This window comes from Gobius niger (assembly GCF_951799975.1).
Source record: "Gobius niger genome assembly, chromosome: 12".
NCBI lineage: Eukaryota > Metazoa > Chordata > Actinopteri > Gobiiformes > Gobiidae > Gobius > Gobius niger.
This window is the reverse complement of record NC_136863.1, coordinates 19994920-20018565: the sequence shown is the minus strand read 5'-3', so window position 1 is coordinate 20018565 and position 23646 is coordinate 19994920. Positions and strand designations below refer to the sequence as shown.

Sequence of the window (23646 nt, the reverse complement as noted above, 5' to 3'; positions counted from 1 at the left end):
TTTCTCACTGTCAGTGTTGGAAACAAGGAACATTACAGCAAGTTGATTTACAAAGTATCTACATTATGTAATAGTGGCAATAGATAAGCTTTGGGGTTACAGTGGCGGTGGAATGAGTTGTAGAATAAGTAAGAAAAAAATGCACATTTTAAGTTGGAAGTTAAGTTGTAAACATAGTCATGGTTTGTGCTTTATTGTGGAGTTCTTATTGAAAACAAATAAAAATACTTCTTGACTATTAATATTGGGCAATCCATATGCAGTTAAAAAGGGAAAGGAAACAAGTGAGGAGAACACAATGAAAGAAAGAAAAAGAGTTTACACACTGCTGGACCCCCTTGAAGTGAACATCTACACTGTATGTTTGTCCTCAAATGATCTCTTCACACCGGAGTTCAGAAAAGAGCTGGTTTTGTGCCAACTAAACACAATTCTCATGAGTTTATTGACAGAGACATAATCGGCCGGAGGAACAAACAGTTGCAGGGTGTGTCTCTCTCGAGCAGTGCCAGAAATACCGGTCCGATCACTTTTTGCAAAGCGCACGAGGCACACGGGCGATGACGGGAATAAAGTGCGTCACACTGCCCTCGTGTGGTCACAACATATTCAGTTTTCAAATAAAACAGGGTTTATTTCCAACAGAAAATCAAACTTAATGCCCTTTTTATACCCGTTTGTTTTTTTGTCCAGATACAATATTTTCATGCGACAACAAATCTATGCTTTTGCCATTATAAATAATCTGTAACCATGCCTGCAAATAGAGGAATGGGGGGAAATTGTGTGAAAGTAAGTTAGGCTAATTAGACAACTTCTAATTGTGTAGTTTTGATAAAATAGCAGAGCAATCTTATTATTATTATTATACATACATTCTATTCCATTTATTGGGAGAAATGTTACATCATGCAATTGCTTTTTGAGGAATGTTGTGTAATGATTTTAGGCTATATGAATCCTAGTTTGTTATACACTGTCACTTTACTGTATATCCCAGGTACCAAAGGCAGAACATGACAAATAATTTATACACTTAATACAATTCAAGAATGAAAAACAAATTTATTCACTGTTATTAACAGACTTTCCAAACTTGGAGTGAATTGATGAGTCACACTCTCCAGGAATGGGCATAACAGCATTTCGGCAGAATCACACTTTTAATGTTCACAAGACAAATATAGCCCTGATGTACGGCTCTAAGGCAGCTTCACTTCTAACAACTGAAAAGACCAACATGGATTATTGTGTTTAAACAAGTGATATGTACAGTTTTTACATAAATCGAACGAAAATATGAACTAATAAAAGATTCACTGTTGATAAATATAAAATGACATCAAGAACTACTGATATCTAAGGAATGAAAGCATGTCCATAACATCGTCAGACTAAAACATCGTTGTTTCTTCTTCTTTGTTTAGTACACTGGACTGTTGCGAATGCCACAACACAGCACCATGGTGAAGATCATCTCGAAAATCTAAACAGGAAAACGTATTTTAATTCAATCAGAGCCTACAACACATTTACAGTGAGCGTCATCCTCAGATATTGATACTGACCATTATGACCGCAACCACCAGGGCGGCCAGACCAATCAGGTAAAGCTTCTCTGAAAACAGCTCGATGAGTTTGTGATGACAACTCTGAAAGATGAGACAGACATGATGAAGATACTGACCGCGAAATGATGTGCCAAGTCAGACATTTTGACAGATTCTGAGGCTAAAGTTTGTAAGAGATAGCCTTGTGTTATTGTGTTATTGTGTTTTGCAGCGAAGGTTTAACTTTCACCTGACACAGACCACAACAAACTGAATAATTAATCATAACAACCCCACACTCAAAGATAAGAACAGTTCAGAAGGTAAAATCAGAATAAACAAATAGTTGATGTAGCTTCTATTACGGTATGTTCTGTTTCTCATCAACTGGTAGACCTGTGCCAGTGGTCAGTGTTAATATGATCACTAATAATACTGTTTATTCAAATAACTAACTAAAGTACTATTTTCGTTGAATATTTTCTCAATAAACAGCATTTTCAAGTAAGCGATAATGCACTCTGAGGTGTCCATTATCAGAAATAACTGGTCATCGCGGAGGTGTGAACCGTCTGACGCGAAGCCGAGTCCTGTTATTCTGATAATGGACACCTCGGAGTGCATTATCCCGCTTATACCATGGTCCCACGAACTGAAACTGTTCATTGGGGCCTGTTTGCTTATTTCTTTAAGTCCTGGGCAGGAGTTATTTCACTTTTTAATCAGTTTTACCTGAAAGTAGTTCTAGCTCAGTTGTTTATCGTTACTATGGGACATAGTAACAGCTGCAGTGGAGTGTTATAGAATGTGATTTAACTGTTATTTGACTGTTCCCGGACTAGGTGTACATGATCACTTTTTAACAGACACCTTCCAGCCAATCAGAATCGAGTATTCACCCAGACCATGGTATAAAAGTAGATGTTGCCTGTTAACCTGAGACAGTAGAAAGTCTTCTGTTGTCTTTGTCGGACACAAGGTGCTGGTCACTTGTCTAAAAAGAGCTGTGTCGTCTCCTTTACCACAGCAGTCGAGCTGAACAGTAAAACACAGGACAACAGAATTATTACTGTTGTTAACAATTACTGGGTGTCACAATACAACGTCTTTAAGAAGACTTACCGTCCTGTGGAAAACCTCCAGGACCTTGATGGCTGAGTCTTTGCTGGGAGTGCCGGCCACATCGATGGCCTTGATGTACGCCGAGTCGTAGAAGTTCATGAGTTCTTTGGAAATCTGTAAAAAAAAAAAAACCACACACAAAACAAGTCGATCATGCCTCTTTTACTTATAAGTTCTGCATTTACATCAGTGGCTCGTTCTTACTGTGTCTCTATTCATGAAGCCCCACATCGCCGCAGCCACCTCACAGGCAAACAGGATCACCAAGAAGAAGAAGAACTAGAGAGAAAAAAAGCAAACGTTTTTAACTTCTTAACTCCCGCCTGAGCCGGGCACATTTTCTCCAGTTTGGCTTTACCTAAATCTAAAAGCTTCTGGGGGGGAAAAAAACTCAAAATAGCCTCAAGAACAAGAAGAAAGCAAGGATGAAAAACGCAACAAAAATGTGACAAAAATGCAATAAATAAGCCACATAAAAATAACAAAAATACGACAAAACTAGCGATGGTGTAACAAAACTCAAGAAAATAGTGGCAAAGTTTTGTAGGTCATAGCTTTCAAATGAGGCACTGGCCTGTGAGCTCCAGTCAAGAAGCTTTTAGATTTGGGTAAAGCCGAACTTGAGAAAATACACTCGGTTCAGGGTCTACAGTGGCTCTTCACTATATTTTTGACTTATTCCTAACCCCATATAGCGAAAGACTTACAGTTCCCAGCAGACATTGTGACTCCTGAATGGCTCCGTAGCATCCGAGGAATCCCACCAGCATCATGACGGCCCCAACAGCTATCAGTATGTACACACCTGTAAAAACACACAGACAGGTTAGTAATGTGGCGCTGATGACCAGTTTATATGCAGATGTAACAAAGATAGAGTGAGATTGAGGTCTCAGATCATATGATTTATCGGACACATTTATAATCAACATAGACACAGTGTTAATTTTGACAACATATTTTATTTTATTTTCATTCTTAGTCTTCTGACTAAAATGTAATTTAATTTTAGTCGAGATTTAGTCCAAAAAAACGTTTCAATTTTAGTCTAGTTTTAGTCGACGAAAATTGCAAGTCAATTTAGTCGACTAAATTTAAGACTAATTTAGTCGACTTTGCATTTATAATATTCATTATAATCATATTTAATCTTGGTCCTCGACTTCATGGGGCTGCTTCCACATGAATAAAGCACAAACCTGTTCATTTGGCAGAGAATCTATGTGATATGCGGCTTTTTCAGATTGATCAGATGATCTTATTCTCTGCTTTTCATTTTTATTTAGTCTTATTTTAGTCGACTAAAATATCTGGACATTTTATTCATAGTTTTAGTCTCATGAGAAACTTTTAATTTAGTTTTAGTCCAATTTTAGTCGTCAAAAATATAACTTTGACTAAAATTAAGACTAAACATTTTAGTCGACGAGATTAACACTGCATAGAAATGAGCCAGTCCTTTTGAAAGGCTTTGTGAAATGAACGGATTATACTGTTTCCAAATAAAATCCGCCCTGTGCCTTTAGGGGGCAGCAGTATCTGTCCACACTTGTGTACTATTACGTATACTATATCCACATGCCCCTCTTCCTCCACATTGATCCGTGCCTGTTTTGATAATGGACTTCCTTTTGCCTTGGTTGTTGGATGTCATGTCAGTATTGGCATCCTGCAGATAAATCCGGTTGGAGAGGGAGACGCACTCTCAGTCCAGGAAGTGCAGACTGACCGCCTCAACACCATGCTGACCTCTGCCCCTGAGCTATAGGCCCCACCAGGAAACCGAAGTTCATTTTTCACTCATTTTTCGGTTGAATAAAAGACTGTTTTAAAGGATATTGGAAGAATAGATGGCCGGTATAGGAAAACAGAGAAAGGTAAGACACTGACCTTGCATTCAAGAGAAAACGCAGAAACGTCAATATATAGGCTCACTGTAGCATTTAAAGTTTTTTTTTTTTTTTTAAGCTACACCGTCTAATATTTTAGGATAACAGATAAATAGGATAAAATACAAGTATTTATTCAGCTATTGTTATTATTGAAAAATATGTATTAAAAAATAAATAAATAAAAAAGGATCAAACAAACGCCTATGAACCACCTGCCTCCCACACTCTCATCCACGGTCCCTCAAACTCCTGCTAGAATAAAAGAGCAGAAGAGAGGGGGAAGCAATAAATAAAATAAAATGAAAAGAACGAGTAGTAAAGGCAGTAAAAGAAAAAGAGAGACAATAAAGAACAAAAGAAAAAGATAAAAATAGATGGAAGGAACATAAAAGATTTAAACAGTGCATATAGTATTATAGTGGTGCATAGTATTTTCAAAGATAGATTATAGGGTAAAGTCATTGCTGATATTTGGCCTTCATTCTATGATCGATTAAAATTGTTTTTATCTTTTGGCACTGCACTGAGATGCTGCATATAGAGCTCTTAAAAGACCAGGCGTAATAATTATTTGTCAGTTTCGAGCATAAGAGATTTCAATCAAAATGATTACATGGCAGGTTGAGAGGTTCCACCTTGAATTATTCATAAATATTAATTATCAACCAGCTCAAATAAAGTGCACAAGTGGTTGCACTTTATCCATCTGACTTACTCTGCTCCTGCATCAGCAGTTTTCTCCAACAGCTCCAGCCCTAAAAGTGAAGGCCTTTTAGTACAGCGGCAGAGGGACTTTCTGTTTCTCTTCTATTCTTATATACACGCGAGCAAAATGCATGGACTACCTAATGCAGAGCAGCAAAGAACGACGGCACTGGTTAGAGGCTCTGCGTGGGAAAGACTTATGACAACTCTTCTTATTTTGTCCTTTAACATTAACTCGCCCTCCCTCACTCTTTCTCCCTCAATATTTTTGTTGAACCAAGTAGAAGAGTTAACCAGGGCCAGTAACCCAGCACTCTGGTCAAAGCAGAGATTATTTCCACTGGCTTGCATTTCTATGACAACACCTTTGAGGCCAAGGGGCAGCGAGGCTTAAAGGGATACAAACCTTCACCACCAGGACAGTTCGTTTATTTTACTATGTTACCGTATAATCTCCACAAAGATTGTGGGAGGGAGACACAATCCTGACTGTTTTTCTTAATTTAACAATGAACAATGTCAACTAAACCATAATGGCAAGACATAAGACATAGACATAAGTTTTAGAACCATATGCTCTTTCACTTATTTTTTTAATGTAGCTTATGGTGCTTTCGAATTACCAAGTAACATTATGCAAGCATGATAATGTTCTTATACTATATTTAATCACTAAACTAACATTATGGCTTAGTGCAGGGGTAAAGGTTTGGCCCTCAAGCATAAAACCTCTGGCACTTAAGATGATTTTAAGAAATATTATTACACAATTCAGAGCCCAAATACCTGGTAAACTACTCTAAAATGTGAAAAATACTGTCAAATTCTTAAAAATTCCTTGGCATAACACCCCATTTGGTCATGTACAGGTGTGGCATTTGTGGAAAGTGGTGCTTTACTTTTGGGAGGTTCGGCCCTTGGTATTTGGACGACGATGTTTCAGAGCTTTAGTTGCTTTCATCTAAATGTTATGTGTATACCCGAGTCCAGCTTATATTTAATGTGGTGGTGGTGATTATGCAGAAATGAACAACAAACATTGACTTAAGACCAGTTCCCAACTGCCGTGTTGTCATGTAAATAACAATTACGTGCTCAAGCGTTAGGTGCCTTGTTTTCATTAAGCCTTTTTTCCCCCATGATTTTCACAAAATGTCCTCAAGGCAAGCTGCATTATACATACAGTGTCAAACATCTGCAGAGCCTCAACATCCAACTGGCAACTGCCATGAATAATAAGCATCCTTACATAAATACCACTTTAGCAGGCCAGCGTGCTAAAAACATCCACTCTAAACTCTAATTTAGTGGGTAATGTGCAGATGTACAAGGTTATTTGAATTATGCAAGGGCGTATGTTTGAGCCGGGTACAACATACAAAAAAAAATAGACTCTCCTTGATCTCACTTGGGTGGGCCTCTCTTTCTGGCTTGACTTTAAAATCACGAGCTCTGCCTGAACTCTATAAAAAGCCCTGGGTTACATACGCTCCTTGTACTTAGCCTGGGGTAAGTATGGGAGAGAGACAGCGTCCCAATGTAAATTAATGGGCTCAGTTAAGATGGCTGCCGCTGTGGGGCAAGATGATTAAATGTTTCAATGTTGCTAAAAGTGCATGTTGGTTGCAAGGGTCAACAGATAGTTCATGTTTTCTTCTTATGTCCTTTTGAAGACCTTTGAAGATTTGATAGATTTACTTAAAGTGAAGTCAGGAGTTCATTGTATTGGTCCTAAGCCTCAATAACTGCAGTTCAAGCTTATATATTACCCCAAGAAACAGATGACGTGATGGTCCCAGAAACAAGTAACATAAAAAGTAATAATTGTTCCTAAAGTTGGGATTCCAGTAGATTTGAGATACAATGTGGATTAGTGTGCACTGTTGCTTATCAAAACAGCAAAAGGCCCATTGTCATCTATGTCAGTGGTGTTCCAATTATAAAACTAGAAGCATCTTTTATTGTGTTGCACATTTGCTCACAGTTTGAAAGTGTCCTTAATGTTTTTCAGTGCCATGTTGCTTCCCAAAGTTGCCCCCACTCTCATCATACATCAGCATCTGTCTGAACCATCTGGCCCCTCTCCTCAAAGTGCAGAGGTAGGGTGTTTTGGAAGCCATGGGTGTTAAAATATTCAGATCAAAATGTCCACGTCCACCTATGCGCCGGCCGAAATGACAGCGCAGATAAGTCAAACTGATGTAGCAGCGTCTATATGCGGATTTACGCAGGTCCTGTTTCCTAGATGTTTTTGTAAAAGGGGGTCACTCTGACCCTCTTTCTATTTCAGCTACTCTCATATGGGACAAGCCAACCGTGAAGGGCAGAGACTTTTGTTACCACCGCGGTGGGCCCTGTCATGTGCTGAATTTAATATGTAGACAATAAGAAAAGGTATAGGAAAGGAAGGTTTCGGGGACGAAGGTTGTGGGGGAAAATTCAAAGGAACTTGCATATGCCAGTACAGAAGAGTTAAAAAAAGAAGAAGAAAGGCCCAGGAAGATGCCAGTGCCAAAAATAACTTGAACTGAATTAGCTACGGATGTGACTTGTGTTTATAGTGACTTTTGTGCCGCATTGTTAAGATCTGATTCAATAGGGCCTTAAAATATGGAGCTGGTGATTCACTTAATATTTCCTACACTGCAGCTCATATCAATGATGTGATTGTACATATGCAAACCTACGATTCGACATGTTTTACTCTACTCTACTCCATCAAAACGGGTAATTTCTCTTTTGTTTTCACCTATACTAAAAATATAACTCTCCTGTGCTTTTTCATTTTTCCAACGTGAGCAATAATAAATGGGATTTACTAAATAAGACCAACATTTATAAAGGACGACGACTGTGATAGAGATCAATGGAATGAGTCTGCAGTCTCACAGCATATTTTTCATGTTAAAGGAAACCCGGAGGTTGTCGTGGGAACTTACTGATATAAAAAGTGCCGGGCGCCTGTTGTCCTTCGAATTGGAGAATAAGGAGATTGCTGGTTTGGCTGTCATGGCGCAACCACAGAGCCACTCCTAGAATCACACCTCCGGCCAGCTGTAAGACAAAAATACCTTTACTTCGAGAAATATACAAAGCCCATAATGATAGTATACAGGCAGCTGTCATGTTAGGGTCCCATCAAGGTTTTCACATGGATGTAGTGGGACCAAAACAAAGCTTCTTTTGCAAATCCAACATCAGAATTCACAGCAGCGAGTGTCTATTCAGAGAGGACCTGACACCAAACTGACCAATGAGCCCACCCTCCTCAAAACCAACAACAAAAAACACACACAAATGAAAAACATGAAACATTTCATAGCTATGCTTAAGTGTCTATACCTTGTACTGTATCTAAATACATGTGTTTAGAATGCGTGTTAAGAATACTCGGTTTGAGTAACTGTATTCTGGTAAAAGTTACACTTTCATTTGAGAGTATTTAGAATACAGTTACTTTCCAAATATCAAGGAAATACATCCCAGTACTCAACCATTACATTTTAGCTCCATATTGCACAACATTTTTAAGAAAAAGCTTTTAATGTTGACCTGTTTTTCCTCCTAAAATAAAGGCCACAGTTCATACAAACACTGCACATGTGTCATATGATGCAACTCTTTAACTCTTTAACTCTTTAACATATAAGAGTTAAAGAGTTCCTAATTAATGGCAAGTGAGTTTAAAACAGGTGTTCCAATAATCGTAGTCTTCATTTTTGTAATTATATGCCATATTTACACATAAATATGATGAAAATCAATGTGAACATATTCTAAAAGTGTTCTTACTATTCTGAATACAGTACTCTGATTTGACAAAGTAACAGAATACATTGTAAAATACATTTAAAGGCAAGTATTCAGTAACTAAATACAATTTCAAAGTATTCTCCCCAACACTGACTATATGTGATATGCAAGATGAAAACTGAAGATCACATCAAGTGGAGCACATTGTCCAAACTATATGTTTATATCTAGATGTGCAGATTTGATGGTATGACCGCTAGTCCATTGTTCTCCAAGCAACAGGAAGCCAAATCCTCAACATGAAAAATAGCAAAACGAGGAAGAGAGTTCTCAGAGTTTGCCGATGACGGGCAACAACTGCAGAGGAAACACTCCATCAAAAGTGGCATGTCCAGGATACACAAACGTGATGTTTATCTAAAAAAAGACTCAAAAGAAATGGCAAACAAGTGATCAATTCTGCCTGTAGAACTGGAGATGTGAATTGTCTCTGATGTAACTCTATTCCCTGGAAATGGTGGTCCGTACAGGAAGAGGATGGGCAAGTTGGACCAAATGAAAGAGACAAATTACAACTTTAAGCAGAGCATTGAAGGTGATAAGGGCAGGGGTGATGGCCCAGTTCAAACAATGGAAAGGAAGGATATCACCACCCGCAGATATTTCAGCAACTTTGGCTAATTTCTATAGGCAAGCCACCATGCAATGACAAGACAATAACCGATATGTGTTGTGTTTTGTTTTCAAGCTCAGCAGCTGCTAAGCAAAAATAAAAGGCAACTTTCTCTCCACGTTGACACTGTAGACTCCAGATCTGACGTCTTGCTCCATGTGTTTTCCTGAATCACAGGATGGTTGTTGTAATTATCTATTGTTGTCATGTAAGGTCAAGCAAAAGAGGATGACGTTGTGGAATTAAGCCTCTAATGTGCTGCATTGCTGTGTGCATTGTTAGTTTAAGCAGACAATCTGAAACAGAAAACTGACCATTTAAAAGTGGAAAAAAAAGTTAACTCACCCAAAATATAAAATTTAGGAAGAACAACATATATTTAATACACAATGTGCAGCCTGCCACAGCCATCTTGGAGTTTGTTCAGTTCGTCTCTTTGACCAAACAGTTGCATGAAGTGTGCAGGGCACAGTAGTGTATCCAGGCAGCAGCGGCAGCAGCTGTGTGTACTGTGTACCCCTCCTGGAGCTGGTGACTCCTCCTAAAACTGCAACTGAGCGTGGGACGAGGACTGCCCAGGAAACACAAGGGGAGGAACACAAATGCCCCATCTGGAAGACATACGGCAATGAATACATTGATAACTATGATAACTTTCTCAGTAATTAGCAAACAGCAAATTTACATTTGATTCAAGATAACTGCTCAAACAGTGTCAACAGGTGCACCATATTTCAGGAAGAGAATAATATCTTATTACATTTTTCCAATATCATACCGCATACTTTATGAAATAACTTCACATGAGCAAATCAAGCAAAGAAGCCTCACAAAACATGGAACTGTTTCAAAAGTCTGAACCTTCTTCTGTTTGACCATGAGCGCCTGCGCCCTCTGCTGGAAAGGGACAAGTACAAGCCTTGCTGTGTTTAAATACATTCCATCCACACAACACATATTACATTTTGGTGGCATATTGAGCAGATAGTATACTTCGATCACACTGAATATTTCGATATAACTAAAGATTTCATGTCAGCACTGGTCTTGCGTAAACTTGGAAACTGTGCAGATAAAGGGTGGACCTGCGGACCTATCACCACCCTCCAGAGCCTCTGTTGAGTGAGGGGGAAAGGAAATATTGGGCACCAATGACAATTTAAGCAGCCTCAATTGGCTGGTGCTTGACAGCGTGTTTTAACAATTGCAGGTCTCCTCACTGGGCATGCTCCATTTGAACAGAGGAAATGTGAACAAAAGGGAGTTTGGGCGTTTTTGGAGACCTGCCCCCTTCTCACTCTCCGTTGGCTTAGAAACATCCAAATTTCATTGTGTGCAGGATATAGTTTGCAAACTATAGGACACAATTATGTGTACACGCAGGAGCATGCAACAAAGGCGGTCCTCGGGAGTCTGAACGGGAGCGACACAAAGACCTGCGGCGCGTCGTGCGGCAGCAGCTCGGGGAGAGGGAGGTGAGTCTCAGCCCGGAGCCGCTCAGAACTGTCGCTGTTCAGGCGCTGTCCTCAGCACCACCGCATTCACCTTGCTTTGAAAGTCATAAAGCCGTCCACGGAGCTCGGATCAGTCAGCGCAGCCCAGGGACTCAGATGAGCCGGATTTATTCTGCTTACGAGGGACAATTGGCCAGCGTCTTTTTTTTCCTCGACATCTTGGATTTAGCGATGATGTGACGTCCATTCTTAATGTGATGCCATTGGCTGTATTCATTTTTGGGGTTTCGATTGTGCAGCTGTGCGTCCAGAGAAGCGTGGTGAATGGCAGGTGTTTAAAGGGAATGTAGCCCATGGTGCGCGTCCAGCAGCGCTCATTTGTTCCCCAGTTGTAACAGACGACAGGTAGCGCGCCTATTTCTTATGTAATAGTTTGTCCAGTTTCCCCGCTGAGGTCCTTGCCGTACTCTGATATGAAGGAAACTTATTGGAGACATGCCTAAGGGACGCGATGGGCCTGAGCGACGAGAAGGAGCGCATTGTGATCAACGTGGGAGGTATCAGACATCAGACATACCGCAGCACTTTGCGCACTCTACCTGGCACTCGTTTATCCTGGCTGGCCGAACCTGATGCTCCCAATCACTTTGACTATGACGCTAAAATTGAGGAGTTTTTCTTTGACCGCCACCCGGGCGTCTTTGCACACATACTCAACTACTATAGGACAGGTAAACTGCACTGCCCTGCAGATGTGTGCGGCCCTCTGTACGAGGAAGAGTTGGCTTTCTGGGGCATTGATGAGACCGACGTGGAGCCGTGCTGCTGGATGACCTACAGGCAGCACCGGGAGGCAGAGGAGGCCCTTGATAGTTTCGGCGGGGGAGGACTGTTAGACCTGGGGAGTGACGACGCGGAGACGGAGGTAGATCACCATGAGGACGATGATGAGATGACAAGGAGGCTGGCGCAGGGGGACCACACTGAGGCTCGGACCGGGAGCCTGTGGAGCAGGTGGCAAAAACATTTTTGGGCTCTGTTTGAGGATCCCTACTCCTCCAAATATGCAAGGGTGAGTTCTGCCATTATAATGTGACACTGGTAACGGTGGAAACACAGCTGAGTGTGGTTTGGTATCAGTTAGGCTTCAGTGCATTGATAACATGGTCCATCCTTTGCGCAGTGACTTATAGTTGTAATGGCAGATGTCTGTCAGCAGTTTCTGTTTTCACTGTGAAAGCTGTCTCCACGAACGGGCATTATAGTTTTATTGAAACATGTGCCAATCCTATTTTCCTTTATGATTTATCCAAATCTGATCCATTGCCATTGTAAGCTCACACATACCACAAACTTACTTCTAGGTTTTACTGCTTTTAAATTATGAATGAAGTTGTGCACACATCTGCATCTTTTGTTTAAGGGAGACAAGGATTGATGGATGTGGGAGGTTTTCATGACCTTGAAATGGCTCTCCCAGGGGTTTCTTACATTGCCTGGACCATATATGACACTATATAGAAGGGAACAGGAGGAGGGAGGAGGAGGCTCCACCAAAACCTCATCTGTCTAAATCATTCCAATGCAAATTACCACGCTTCATCCTTATCTACTTCAAGACAAGCACAATCCCTCATGTTTTGTATTGATGTTTCCAGGGCACTGGCAGGGTTTAGTTAAATGGGGCATACGAGAGGAGAGCCAGTCTTTGCCACCACCTCTGTGACTAAGCAGGTATATTTGTAAGAGGTGTCCTTTTTGGTCTTGTTGTGGGAAAGTTTCCATTTGGATCCTCTCTATAATGAAGATGAACTGACCAATGCTGCCCACAAGTGTGGCAATGCTCCGTGCTGCTTTAACAGCTGTAGGCCTGTCGATGTTAGTCGTAAGGCACATAAACAGTTGATATTTAAACATTTGCTTTTTATTTGTCTAGTGTGAAAACTTCCAAAGCTAAAAATAACAATAATAAAGCCATGGCAGAGAATAGACAGACACTGCTCCACTAAGACTGGCAGGAAGATTAATTAGAAGTGAGCCTCCCAGTTAATTACTGACTCTATTCACGGTGGATACATCAGTGGAAAAACCCTTGTCACTGCATATCACTCGTGTGGGCTATGCCAGCAACAGTGAGAATTAGCCAATAAGACGCCACACATTATCCGCCCTCAGCCTCCCGTGAAGGCTACACTCTTCTTATCTGTCACAGAAACGCATAATTTAAACCCTGGTTCAACGAGATGCCAGTTTTACAGTTGTTTAGAACAATGGAAAGGGGGCTGGGACCATGAAGTCATCCCAATTCTTTCAGGTGCTTCATGGGGTCGCTAGTTCACTAAAGCAATGATCTGAATCCCAGTGTGCTGCGATTTGCATATTGATTTGGCATCAGCTTCCAACCAAATAATGCCCTTCTTGAAGTAGGCTTTATTATTTGTCCATTGTGACGGGCATTGTAAGTACAATTTAAATTTAAGGGACAATGTACTGAATGTAGAGAAACATTAAGCTCATGGAGAAATATGTACCAACACAATTCTGTAGCTTAGTAGCTGATTTACATCTGTTGTCCCTGGTTACAGCAAATATGTGCACATCTAAAAATATAGCCCCATTTCAATAGGGTTACTGCTGCAAAATGTTTGCCACTTTAAGTGCAGTGCTTATCTTATTGATTGGTGTAGGTTCTATACCAGATGCCTAACCGGATGCATCCCATTTACCCAGACTTTTTCATAACCTTTGTGTTAGTTGAATGTATTGTAAAGATTACATTTCCTGCAAGTCTTTCTAAAAAGTGAAATGTGTCATATTGGCCCAGTTACGCAGAATCAGCAAGAGAGTGGGCAGCCAAAAACAATAACATTACATAATACAATAACACTGACAAAACTGAATGACATAATACTGCAGTCATTTTTCAATTGTGCTTTAAATCAAGAGATCAAATGATTTGGAAATGTTGCAAAATCCTCACGCCTTAACATGATCTGTGTCTCTGTGGATCAGTGGACAAACAGGGATGGGAAGCAGATGCTGCTGAGCCCTCTGTGATTTGCTCGACAAAATGCAATGAATAGTCAGAGATGAGATGTTGATGATAACAGCCTGTTTTTCTATGGCTGCGCTATATATAAAAAAGGGGTATTCAATGAATTATCGTATTATTATAATTATAAATTGACACAACATACTCCTTATAATTAAAACAAAATTACGTCAAAATCAAAACCAAACTTTTTCAATAAATAATTTATGATGCACTTACTTATGATTTGTATTTGTATCTATTTTTTAATAGCCTGGTATTAGGAGGAACTTAGCATGGAACCAAACAGGGCCTTGCTTGTAAATGAGAATTAATTCTCAAACCATTTTATGTGGTTGAATGCATTTAAAATATAATAATAATAATAATAATAATAATAATAATAATAATAATAATAATAATAATAATAATAATAATAATAATAATAATAATAATAATAGTGTAATAACATGGTAATTATAGTCATTACATGGAAACAGGACATACATGTAATTTATTTCTTGGAAATATGATTAATCATAAATATAACTCTAAACCAGTAGAAACACGTAGAAACATGGCTTGTATTTACTTATAATGGATATTGTTATGATGCCGTGTCCATCCTATTGCCACTTGCCAGTGTGTTTATTGTGCTGTAAAGTAAGGTGTGAATATTTTAGACTCTGTAAGGCAAAATGAATTCAATTCGAGTCAAATGAAACACCTATTCAAAATACAGCAATATTTTGGTATCTTGGCAATAATGTGAATGTTGTGTCAGCTAATGTTGCAACAACAAAATTACTACTGACTCAGACCAAAGCAAGTCTCCTATATTCTCAATGGTAAGATCTCTCCTGCCTGGGCACGTCTCTGCTTCATGTTGTCATTAGTGCTTCTAGCAGCTCAACAAGGAGCACTGCACAGCAACACTTTCGCTTAAAGACATCTTCATGCATGAGCACACTGATATCGATCCATCTTTTGTGAATCATAGGATGATTAAGTAACTCTCTGCTCGGCTTATTCTTGTCTGCCATTCTGTGCTACTGACCCACTGAAGAAACATTGTTTTTCCTACTCCCTTAAAATACTATGTCTCAATCCATACAGTATACTACATGATCATAGTAAAATCAATGACCATCATAGCATACCGTATCTGTTACATGTTGCACACATCAGAAATATCATACTTTATTGTGATGAAATCGGATCGTGTAATCAATACGTAATGAGAGCTAAAGTAGTGTTGGGAAATATAGATTTCTGTGGGAGACTGAGCTTGATTTGATTCCCATGAGCTGATCATTTGTCGCATTGACCTTGTGCAGCAAAACCTATGGTGTGATCAAGCTGAAGGGAAGAGCCCTGGCTAATTGTAGCCATTGGGGGGTGGACACTAGTGTTGCATGGAGCTTACCACTGGAATTGCCATGACCTTGGCACAGAGCTTCGGCACCATTGATTGGGCATTTTTTACAATGACATTTTTGAACTAAGATGCGAGGAGAGTCTGAAAGCCACGGCTTGAATGGTGTGTTTTTATGTGATCTTATAATTGTCTAGGCAAAAGCTCTGATGCCTTTGTGCATACTGTGCATCTTTGTTAGATTAGTCCTCAATTTAGTCATGTTGTGAGCATCGTTTAGTCCAGGCCTTATTTTTATTTTCTTGTCCAGTTGTTATCTTGGTAATGCTCCCCTTTAGGTAAAACTCCTGCTGTAGATGAAACGGGATAGCCATCTATATTTTTCTGTAATTGTAAACTTTGAGATCCGCTGTCACTAGATCTGATACAGTCTCAGATCAAAGATTGACTTGCATTGTTCCCTCATAAAAATGGTGCAATTACATTCTGTGCGTTCTTGTTCTCTTTCTCCTCTGCTCTCCTCCCTCCCCTTCTGTCTCTCGGCTTTTGTTCTGCACCCTGTTATTTTCCTGCTCAGTGGGTGGCTCTGGCCTCGCTCTTCTTCATCCTGGTCTCCATCACGACCTTCTGCCTGGAGACGCACGAAGCCTTCAACCCCATCATTAACCGCACGGAGATTGAGCTGGTGGACAACTTCACCGTGGAGCGCATCTACCAAGAGACGGAGACTGCCGCCTACCTCACCTACATCGAAGGCGTGTGCGTGATTTGGTTCACCTTTGAGTTCCTTATGCGAATAACTTTTTGCCCCAACAAACTAGACTTCATCAGAAATGCCCTCAACATCATCGACTTCGTGGCCATCCTTCCTTTCTACCTTGAGGTGGGGCTAAGCGGGCTCTCCTCAAAGGCGGCTAAGGATGTGCTCGGTTTCCTAAGGGTGGTGCGCTTTGTCCGAATCCTCCGTATCTTCAAGCTGACCCGTCACTTTGTGGGCCTCAGGGTTTTGGGACACACGTTACGAGCCAGTACCAACGAGTTTCTGCTTCTCATCATCTTCTTGGCACTCGGAGTGCTCATTTTCGCCACTATGATTTATTACGCCGAACGGATCGGAGCCAATCCCAACGACCCACGAGCCAGTGAGCACACGCACTTCAAGAACATCCCCATCGGGTTCTGGTGGGCTGTGGTAACCATGACGACCCTGGGCTATGGAGACATGTACCCTCAGACGACTTCGGGAATGCTGGTCGGAGCCCTGTGCGCCCTGGCCGGAGTGCTGACCATCGCGATGCCTGTCCCTGTGATCGTCAACAACTTTGGAATGTATTACTCCCTGGCCATGGCGAAACAGAAACTACCAAAGAAAAACAAGAGGCACATACCGCGACCACCGCACCTCGGCTCTCCCAACTACTGCAAGACAAGCATCAGCTCGCAACACCCCAGCCCCGTGGTGGTCCATGATGACGTGTTCGAGATCAAGTTTCAAGGTAAGACACTGCATTTGCAATTCGGTAAAGTAAAAGCACATCAATCAGAAATTGATGTGTCTGTTTTCGTATGTGTGGGGGATCTTTCTCTGTGATCCCTGAGAAATCTATACATTTAGTGCTGGAATACATATTTAAGTGGGGAAAGGAGAAAGAGAGCTGTGGGCAAACTATGAGTAATCAGACTATTGATTTTATATTTGTTTCTTAACGCTTTCATTCACTCCTCTCTTCAGTCTGCTATCATGTAGCGGTGATATTGAAGAGGTGGACTCACTTCATTTGGTACCAATACAAAAAACACATCTGTTTATTTGTAATATTGTGGAAAATTTAATTTACTGTAATTCCACTTTCATCTAAAAAGTACAACATATGCAATATGATAGGCTGATAGCTAGGGGGCATAATAAATGATCAGTCTGTTCTAATATATCAAATATTCACTTTGGTTTTCTAACTGACTTACAGTGCAGGATTATTGAGTGCCCACTTACCAGACAGTTGGTGTCTTACTCCCCCTGCTTGTGAAAGGAGGGGCTTCGCTTCCTGCATCCAAAAGCGGCCGTTGAATCTGTCAAAAGAAAACAAACACCTCACAGTAACTGCAAACTGTAAACGTGATTTCTTCAGCATTTATACATTTCACCGATTTGAATGGACTTACGGCACAGTATTCAGATGTATTGATATGTTTTAGCTGAGTCAGTGGTAGATGCAAAAAAGATACTGCTTTAATCACAAAAGTTGACATCGGTTAATATTTCTGCTTGAGTTGTTCCCATCTCCAAATGTAAAAATAGTCCATATTGAAGCACTTTATGTGTCATGTTTTATTTTCAGACTCAAAGCTAAATGGCGAGGCGGCCAATGCGGCTCTGGCTAACGAAGACTGCCCTCACATAGACCAGGCTATCTCTCCCGAGGAAATCTTTAGCCCCAGTGAAAGAGAGCGTCCCTGCTTCCTGGTGACCACTGCCGAGCGCCCCAACCACACAGGGGGCAGAGTGCGCAGGGGTACGTACAGCAACAGCCAATCACAGGCCGCTGTAAGACACTGACACCTGACAGAGTCTAGACAGGCTGCTTTCTGCTTTGCTGAGTACACAAACAATTAGTTAAAGCGGGACACTATAGGTTAAAACATGAGTTTATTTACTTCAATTCAGTATGCCTGCAGTATGTAAGCTATCAGAAAATGTTCATGTGCATTGTATGGATTAAAAATGGCGACTCTTTCCAGCCTAAATATTACATTCAGAGGACGTTTTGTCCCAGGAGTTATTTCAACTTCAGTAGCACATGCAAAGCCCAAATTGTTAAGTAATATAATTGTTCATCTATTTCTTTAGCAGTATTTATTCATTCATGCTTTTTGTGAAACATAATTGAATGCTATTTCATGTAAGACTATAAGAAACTAAATGTTTTTTCCTCCAAAGGTAAATTATGGGGTCAACAGGCCGTGAATGCACAACCTAAATTTAAAAAATACTTATCTAAATATAAAGTCAGGATTAAACACTACAGACACTACACTGCCCTGTAGTGTCTCGCTTTAAAAACACAGGGGGGAAAAAATAAACCTCCTTATGAGCTTCACACAGCTGCTGACTGTAAATACTCCACTTCACTTGTTAAGGCCAAGCACAATCACTACTGTCAATAATTAATGTCCACATTGACATAATCTATTTTTTGATACCATGCATAATGTATACACACATTTATTTACCAGTAAGAAAGCTATTTTCAAGATTTATAAAGAAGAAATAGAGAATGTGTTGTCTTACATGCCTAAGAGTATTTATGTGCTATTCGTGTAACTTGTATATGTGTTTTTAATGATAACGTTTACTGTCTGGAATCTAAGGAGTACATTGACCATAATGGTGCATGAAGTGTCTTGCTGAAGGGTGCTATTCGTATGGTGAAGGAGCACAACACCAATAGAGTAAGGCCAATATTTTGAGATACAAATGTATTAGTTAAATATTTGATACATTTTAAAGTACATAGAAGAATGTGATAGAAAACATAATCTCTACTTTTGTAATAGGTCACTCAGAGGGTCTAGAGCTGTGGTACACATGCAGCCAGCACAAGTTTACGTTCAGTAGCTTTTGAATGTAAATGTTTTTGTGTCTGCCTTGTTAAGCTTTTCTATTGTGAACTCAAGTTCTGTACATATACTTAGTCTTTGTACTTGTACGCACACACCCCTCCCAAAAAAAGAAGAAACAATTATGTAACTGTCTTTTATCGAGTTCTTTGTTATGATATAATCTCACAAACCTCTCCTCAGGCCAGTTCAAATATTTGCCTGTATTTACCTGACTTATTTGGGCCTTTTATATGAACAACAGTATATTACTAATTTACTAGAGAAGAGCCAAAAGCATAATAAGGGAGCAGCCAACAGCCCACAGCCAAAGCTGGGTACACATTCCGCCTCTGGTGCCTACCTTTTCCAGTCTTTACAGTGTTTTACTCCAAACCATTCCAGTACCACCCGCTGCATGCTGTTGTACTCCTGATGCACTCAATGCATGGAGAATATTAATTGTCTCAAGTTTGTGTTGACCTGTTTCTTTGGAGACAAAAACAAGAAAGCAACAGGTAGAGTATTTATTAGTGAGGATTGGAACACCAAAAGTCGTGTGTCATGATTCAGTGCTGCAGTGTACTCAAATATACTCAGAACGTTCTCTGTTTTTCAACTGAAGGTTATGAAAAGCCTTGGAGCCTTAACAGCATGTCTGGCATGAGCGGGGATGCCTCTGGAGTGTCCTCAGTGTCCGCCCTGCCCTGCAGCCCACCCTGTCTAATGCAGCACTCACATTCTCCCATCCCATCCATTATGTAGCATGGTTGAGTAGCAGGCACAATGCCATTGGAAGGCCCGTCCACACCTTCTATCTTTTCTGTAAAATTTTATTTTACACTTTGCCTTTGCTCCTGCTTTTCATTTAACTCGTTATTTTTCTGAGAAAGAAAACTGTATCTTATCTGTGCTAATACTTCCCAAGAGTTCACCTTGGGTGTCATCATATCCTAGTCTCTACACATTGGCACAGCCACTCTTGCATGGGTCACCTCAGCTGCCGACAAAGCACTCTTCTATATCTACCACAGGCTCAACCACTCTTCCTGTGTTAACGTCATTGCCTGTTGCTCTGTTGCTTTTGATCTCATGTATTTTCTGCTAATGACTCTATTTCATCTGCTTTCTTACTATTATGTAAAAGTTTTTTTTTCTTCATACAATGTATACGATGCCCTATACTGGACATAAATGATACATGGCTTATACATATCCAAAACGTACCATTGCAAGCTGTTAAGGGAACTCCTCTTTAAGTGCTTTGTATGTTGCAAAGTAGAGACGTTGTGATCTCAAGTGCAATCCAGACTCTGCTGTCTGAGTGGTCATTAAAGCTGAACTTGACGTTCACAATGTCCAATGCAATATGGAGATGATGACAATTCCTATGAAACTAGTGATGCTACATGTCAGAAGAACTAAAACTGTTCATTTGCATGAACTGCATGAAATATTCTGTTCAAACTGTATCACAGTAACTTTTCAGAGAACTATTTTCTTTCAAAAGCCTGAGAGCTTTGTCATTTTATGCATTTTGAGACAGCTTTACAAGAGACTCAGTCATAGCAAAGATTTTTATGTAGCCACCATTCTTTGCCTTTCCCCAAAAATCATAAGATTTATTTTCTTGCATTTGTTTGATTGGGGTCTCCAGCTAAAATAAACTGACTTGAAATCCTGTTATAAAGCCAACAAATGCTGTTATGAGCATATCTTTTATATCCACATTTATTAGAAGTAGTTACCATGTGGGACCGTCTGCTGCTGCGCAGAACTCATTAATTATGAAATAACTGTGCCTTCATACCTGGTGAGGCTAAGTAAAAGTGCATTTTAAATTTTTTCAGAAAGTGCTCCGTGTGTAGCATCAGTACACGTTATACCATGCTCATAACAGTGTAAAGAAAGCTTTATTTTCTAGGTGCACCTTTGGCACCAGTATGTATCATGCCCTAAGATTATTATTGTTGCACCATAGAAAACATGTATTATCAGATACTGTAATTACACTTATTATAGTCTCCTCAATGATATTATATGATAAAGCACAACCTTTTTTATCATAGGGGACTCATAGCCAAACGGCTAGAGCCTGAAATATTAAAAAAGATCCAGTCAGCCACAATCATAATGACGAACACAGTTTGTCTATTGATCCAAGCACCAGTGCCGTCACTGTTACTGTAACTATTGATACTCTCCCTATAATATGCACAAGGTTTCAGGGCACTTTAAGAAATTCTAAGTTAACTATAGAAAATTTAGATTAGAAGTATAACAGCTTATTAGTTTTGTTTTTATTATTGTGACTGAGCATACGTTTTACATTTCTAGGTCATGTCTTCTGTGGTAAATGGACAATATACATGAGAAAAAAAATATTGTGAAAAGATTTAATGTTGACGACATGCAGATGAAAATGCTCATGCAATTCAAAGTGGAAAAAAAAACATTATGGGAATGTGGGACTACTTGGGGAAAGGTAAATGCATGTAATTTACATTTATGCAACCGAAAAGTATTCGAATAAAATATGTAAATAAAAAGTCCTTGCATGAAATAAATTTTGTACACAATGATTGTTTAGACTCTGTTTTTATTCCACAACACATGCATACATGTACCTTTATGTTTTTGTTTTCATAATAGCCTTTGGCTAGTGCATTTAACAGCCGAGACCTTCAGTCTCCCTATTTTTGGGTTAAAATGACACAAGGAAGAGTATCCCAGGTGACTGTGAGAGCATGAATAACATAAACGCATGACAATGACCGAACATCAACCTGTAAGATGCAGCATGATTTGGGCATGATTATTAACCAACTCCAGTCCAATCAAAATGATCTTTGTCTGGTGCCTTGGCTAAAGCATGGGAAGTACATGGTAAACTTGGTGTTTACCATGAAGACTAACGGAGCACATTTTCTTTACTGTTCAGCTCGATCATTACACCTCTACTTGTGCCTCAGAGGTAGCCATCACTCCATCTCTCCCACCATTCCAACATAATTTGTGTAATAATTTTTTGTATTATTGTTTTTATGTTTATAGAGACCCAGCGACAGCAGCGGAGCAGACAACCAACAGAATCAGTTTGTGTTATGAACCATGGTGTACCAACCACTATGTGTATGACCCATAATGGCCCATCTCCCACTTGATAGCGCTGTAGCATTGTTCTTTCTGTGTATTACTTAGTATTTTTAAATGGGTGTGACAGTGACAACCTGTACATCACAAACTCAGCATAGATGTAGCACTGAGAGTTTTGTTGTCAAGCCTTATGTAGCTCAGTATCTGTGATGGTTACTGTGTTGTATTTTGTGTGCCTATTTTTGGTGTGTGCCAGTGCTGTAAATACGCTTTTGTGTGCTAAAGTGTGTACTACTGTTTGAGTGATCATCCAATATTTGTGTGCTTTTCTGTTAAAAAAAATGTTGCTCCGATTTAACTACCCTTTCAGGCAAAAACCTGTCACTTGTCATGTTCTCCAAACGCAGCAGATGAAAACCAACAGTAACTTGCACTGTCATGATCACATATTTGTATACTAAGTCAATAGACATTTGCACTATTTTACACCAGTGGACTTTTAACATTCCTTTGGTATGTTTCAGACATCAACAAGATATCCACTGAACGATCATGCACCATCTAGGATTTAAATGGTGCATTTAAGGGGTATTTGTTGTTAGACAAATCTTATTTAAGCACTTGATATTCAACATTCTTTGAATATTGACATATCTAATAATACTGCTATACCATTGTTGCTTAGTAATGCATTTCAATAGACAATCATTTAGAAACAGGAACATTTATCCTTTTTAATAGCCAATTCCTATTTTAGTATGCATTAACTTAACATTGCCAAAACATCACAAATGATACTGGAAAAGTGCCTATGTTAAATGTTAACATAAAAATATTTATTTTCAATTATATTGGTGCAACCATCAAAAACTCAGTTATGAACAGTAACAGCTCAGTGGCAGTAAAACACTCATCAGCAGCAACTAGGGTCCACCAAGATTACAAGGACTACCTTTAGAAAACACGTACAAGATCATTCTGTGGAAAATATAAAAGGGACCAACTTTTTCCATACAACTGCAAACTCACTGCCAACGCTCTGAGAACTGATCAGGTACAACAAGCGCTGAGCATAAGGAGAGGCATAGGACACTGGCTGGGTTCAAAAACACAACAAAGAGGCAACTCCTGTGTGCCGTTTAGTGAGACTTCAGATTGTGGTGGTCACCGTGCATTTTGTGGTTACCGTAGTAATCCTAATAAGGTGTTGAGTGATCGTTTTGATTGGTTTATTGTTTAGGGATTTATTTTGTGTGTCTATTTTAATACAGTGCAGGCTTGTACAGTAAATAGTGATCAAATAAAAGAAAAACACAAAAATGATACTTTTTCAGCACGTGTCAATTTTCTTTTTTACATACCTAAATATTAAATTTAAATACTGTACTTTAACTCTTT

The 23646-nt window shown here is 39.7% G+C and overlaps 2 protein-coding genes across 4 annotated transcripts; one reads left to right on the top strand and one right to left on the bottom strand.

Annotated features, from left to right (window-relative positions):
* Positions 1 to 1040: 1040 nt before the first annotated feature.
* On the bottom strand, positions 1041 to 17566 carry LOC306971116 (CD81 antigen-like). 2 transcript variants are annotated; one of them, XM_079567267.1, is made up of 9 exons: positions 17549 to 17566; positions 10041 to 10306; positions 8209 to 8323; positions 3380 to 3477; positions 2877 to 2951; positions 2673 to 2786; positions 2487 to 2585; positions 1569 to 1652; positions 1041 to 1486 (listed from the first exon to the last, which is right to left on the bottom strand). In XM_079567267.1, the coding sequence occupies exons 2-9, from the start codon at positions 10104 to 10106 to the stop codon at positions 1424 to 1426; spliced, it is 714 nt and encodes a 237-aa protein (XP_079423393.1). In that variant the 5' UTR covers positions 10107 to 10306; positions 17549 to 17566; the 3' UTR covers positions 1041 to 1423. The 2 variants fall into 2 exon arrangements, with proteins under 2 accessions (XP_079423393.1, XP_079423392.1); XM_079567266.1 differs by lacking the exon at positions 17549 to 17566 and adding an exon at positions 10474 to 10570.
* Positions 10826 to 23581, top strand: kcnc1b (potassium voltage-gated channel, Shaw-related subfamily, member 1b). 2 transcript variants are annotated; one of them, XM_079567263.1, is made up of 4 exons: positions 10826 to 12221; positions 16133 to 17051; positions 17895 to 18068; positions 19778 to 22188. In XM_079567263.1, the coding sequence occupies exons 1-4, from the start codon at positions 11661 to 11663 to the stop codon at positions 19915 to 19917; spliced, it is 1794 nt and encodes a 597-aa protein (XP_079423389.1). In that variant the 5' UTR covers positions 10826 to 11660; the 3' UTR covers positions 19918 to 22188. The 2 variants fall into 2 exon arrangements, with proteins under 2 accessions (XP_079423389.1, XP_079423390.1); XM_079567264.1 differs by lacking the exon at positions 19778 to 22188 and adding an exon at positions 22207 to 23581 and having other exon boundaries at positions 10831 to 12221.
* Positions 23582 to 23646: the final 65 nt, after the last annotated feature.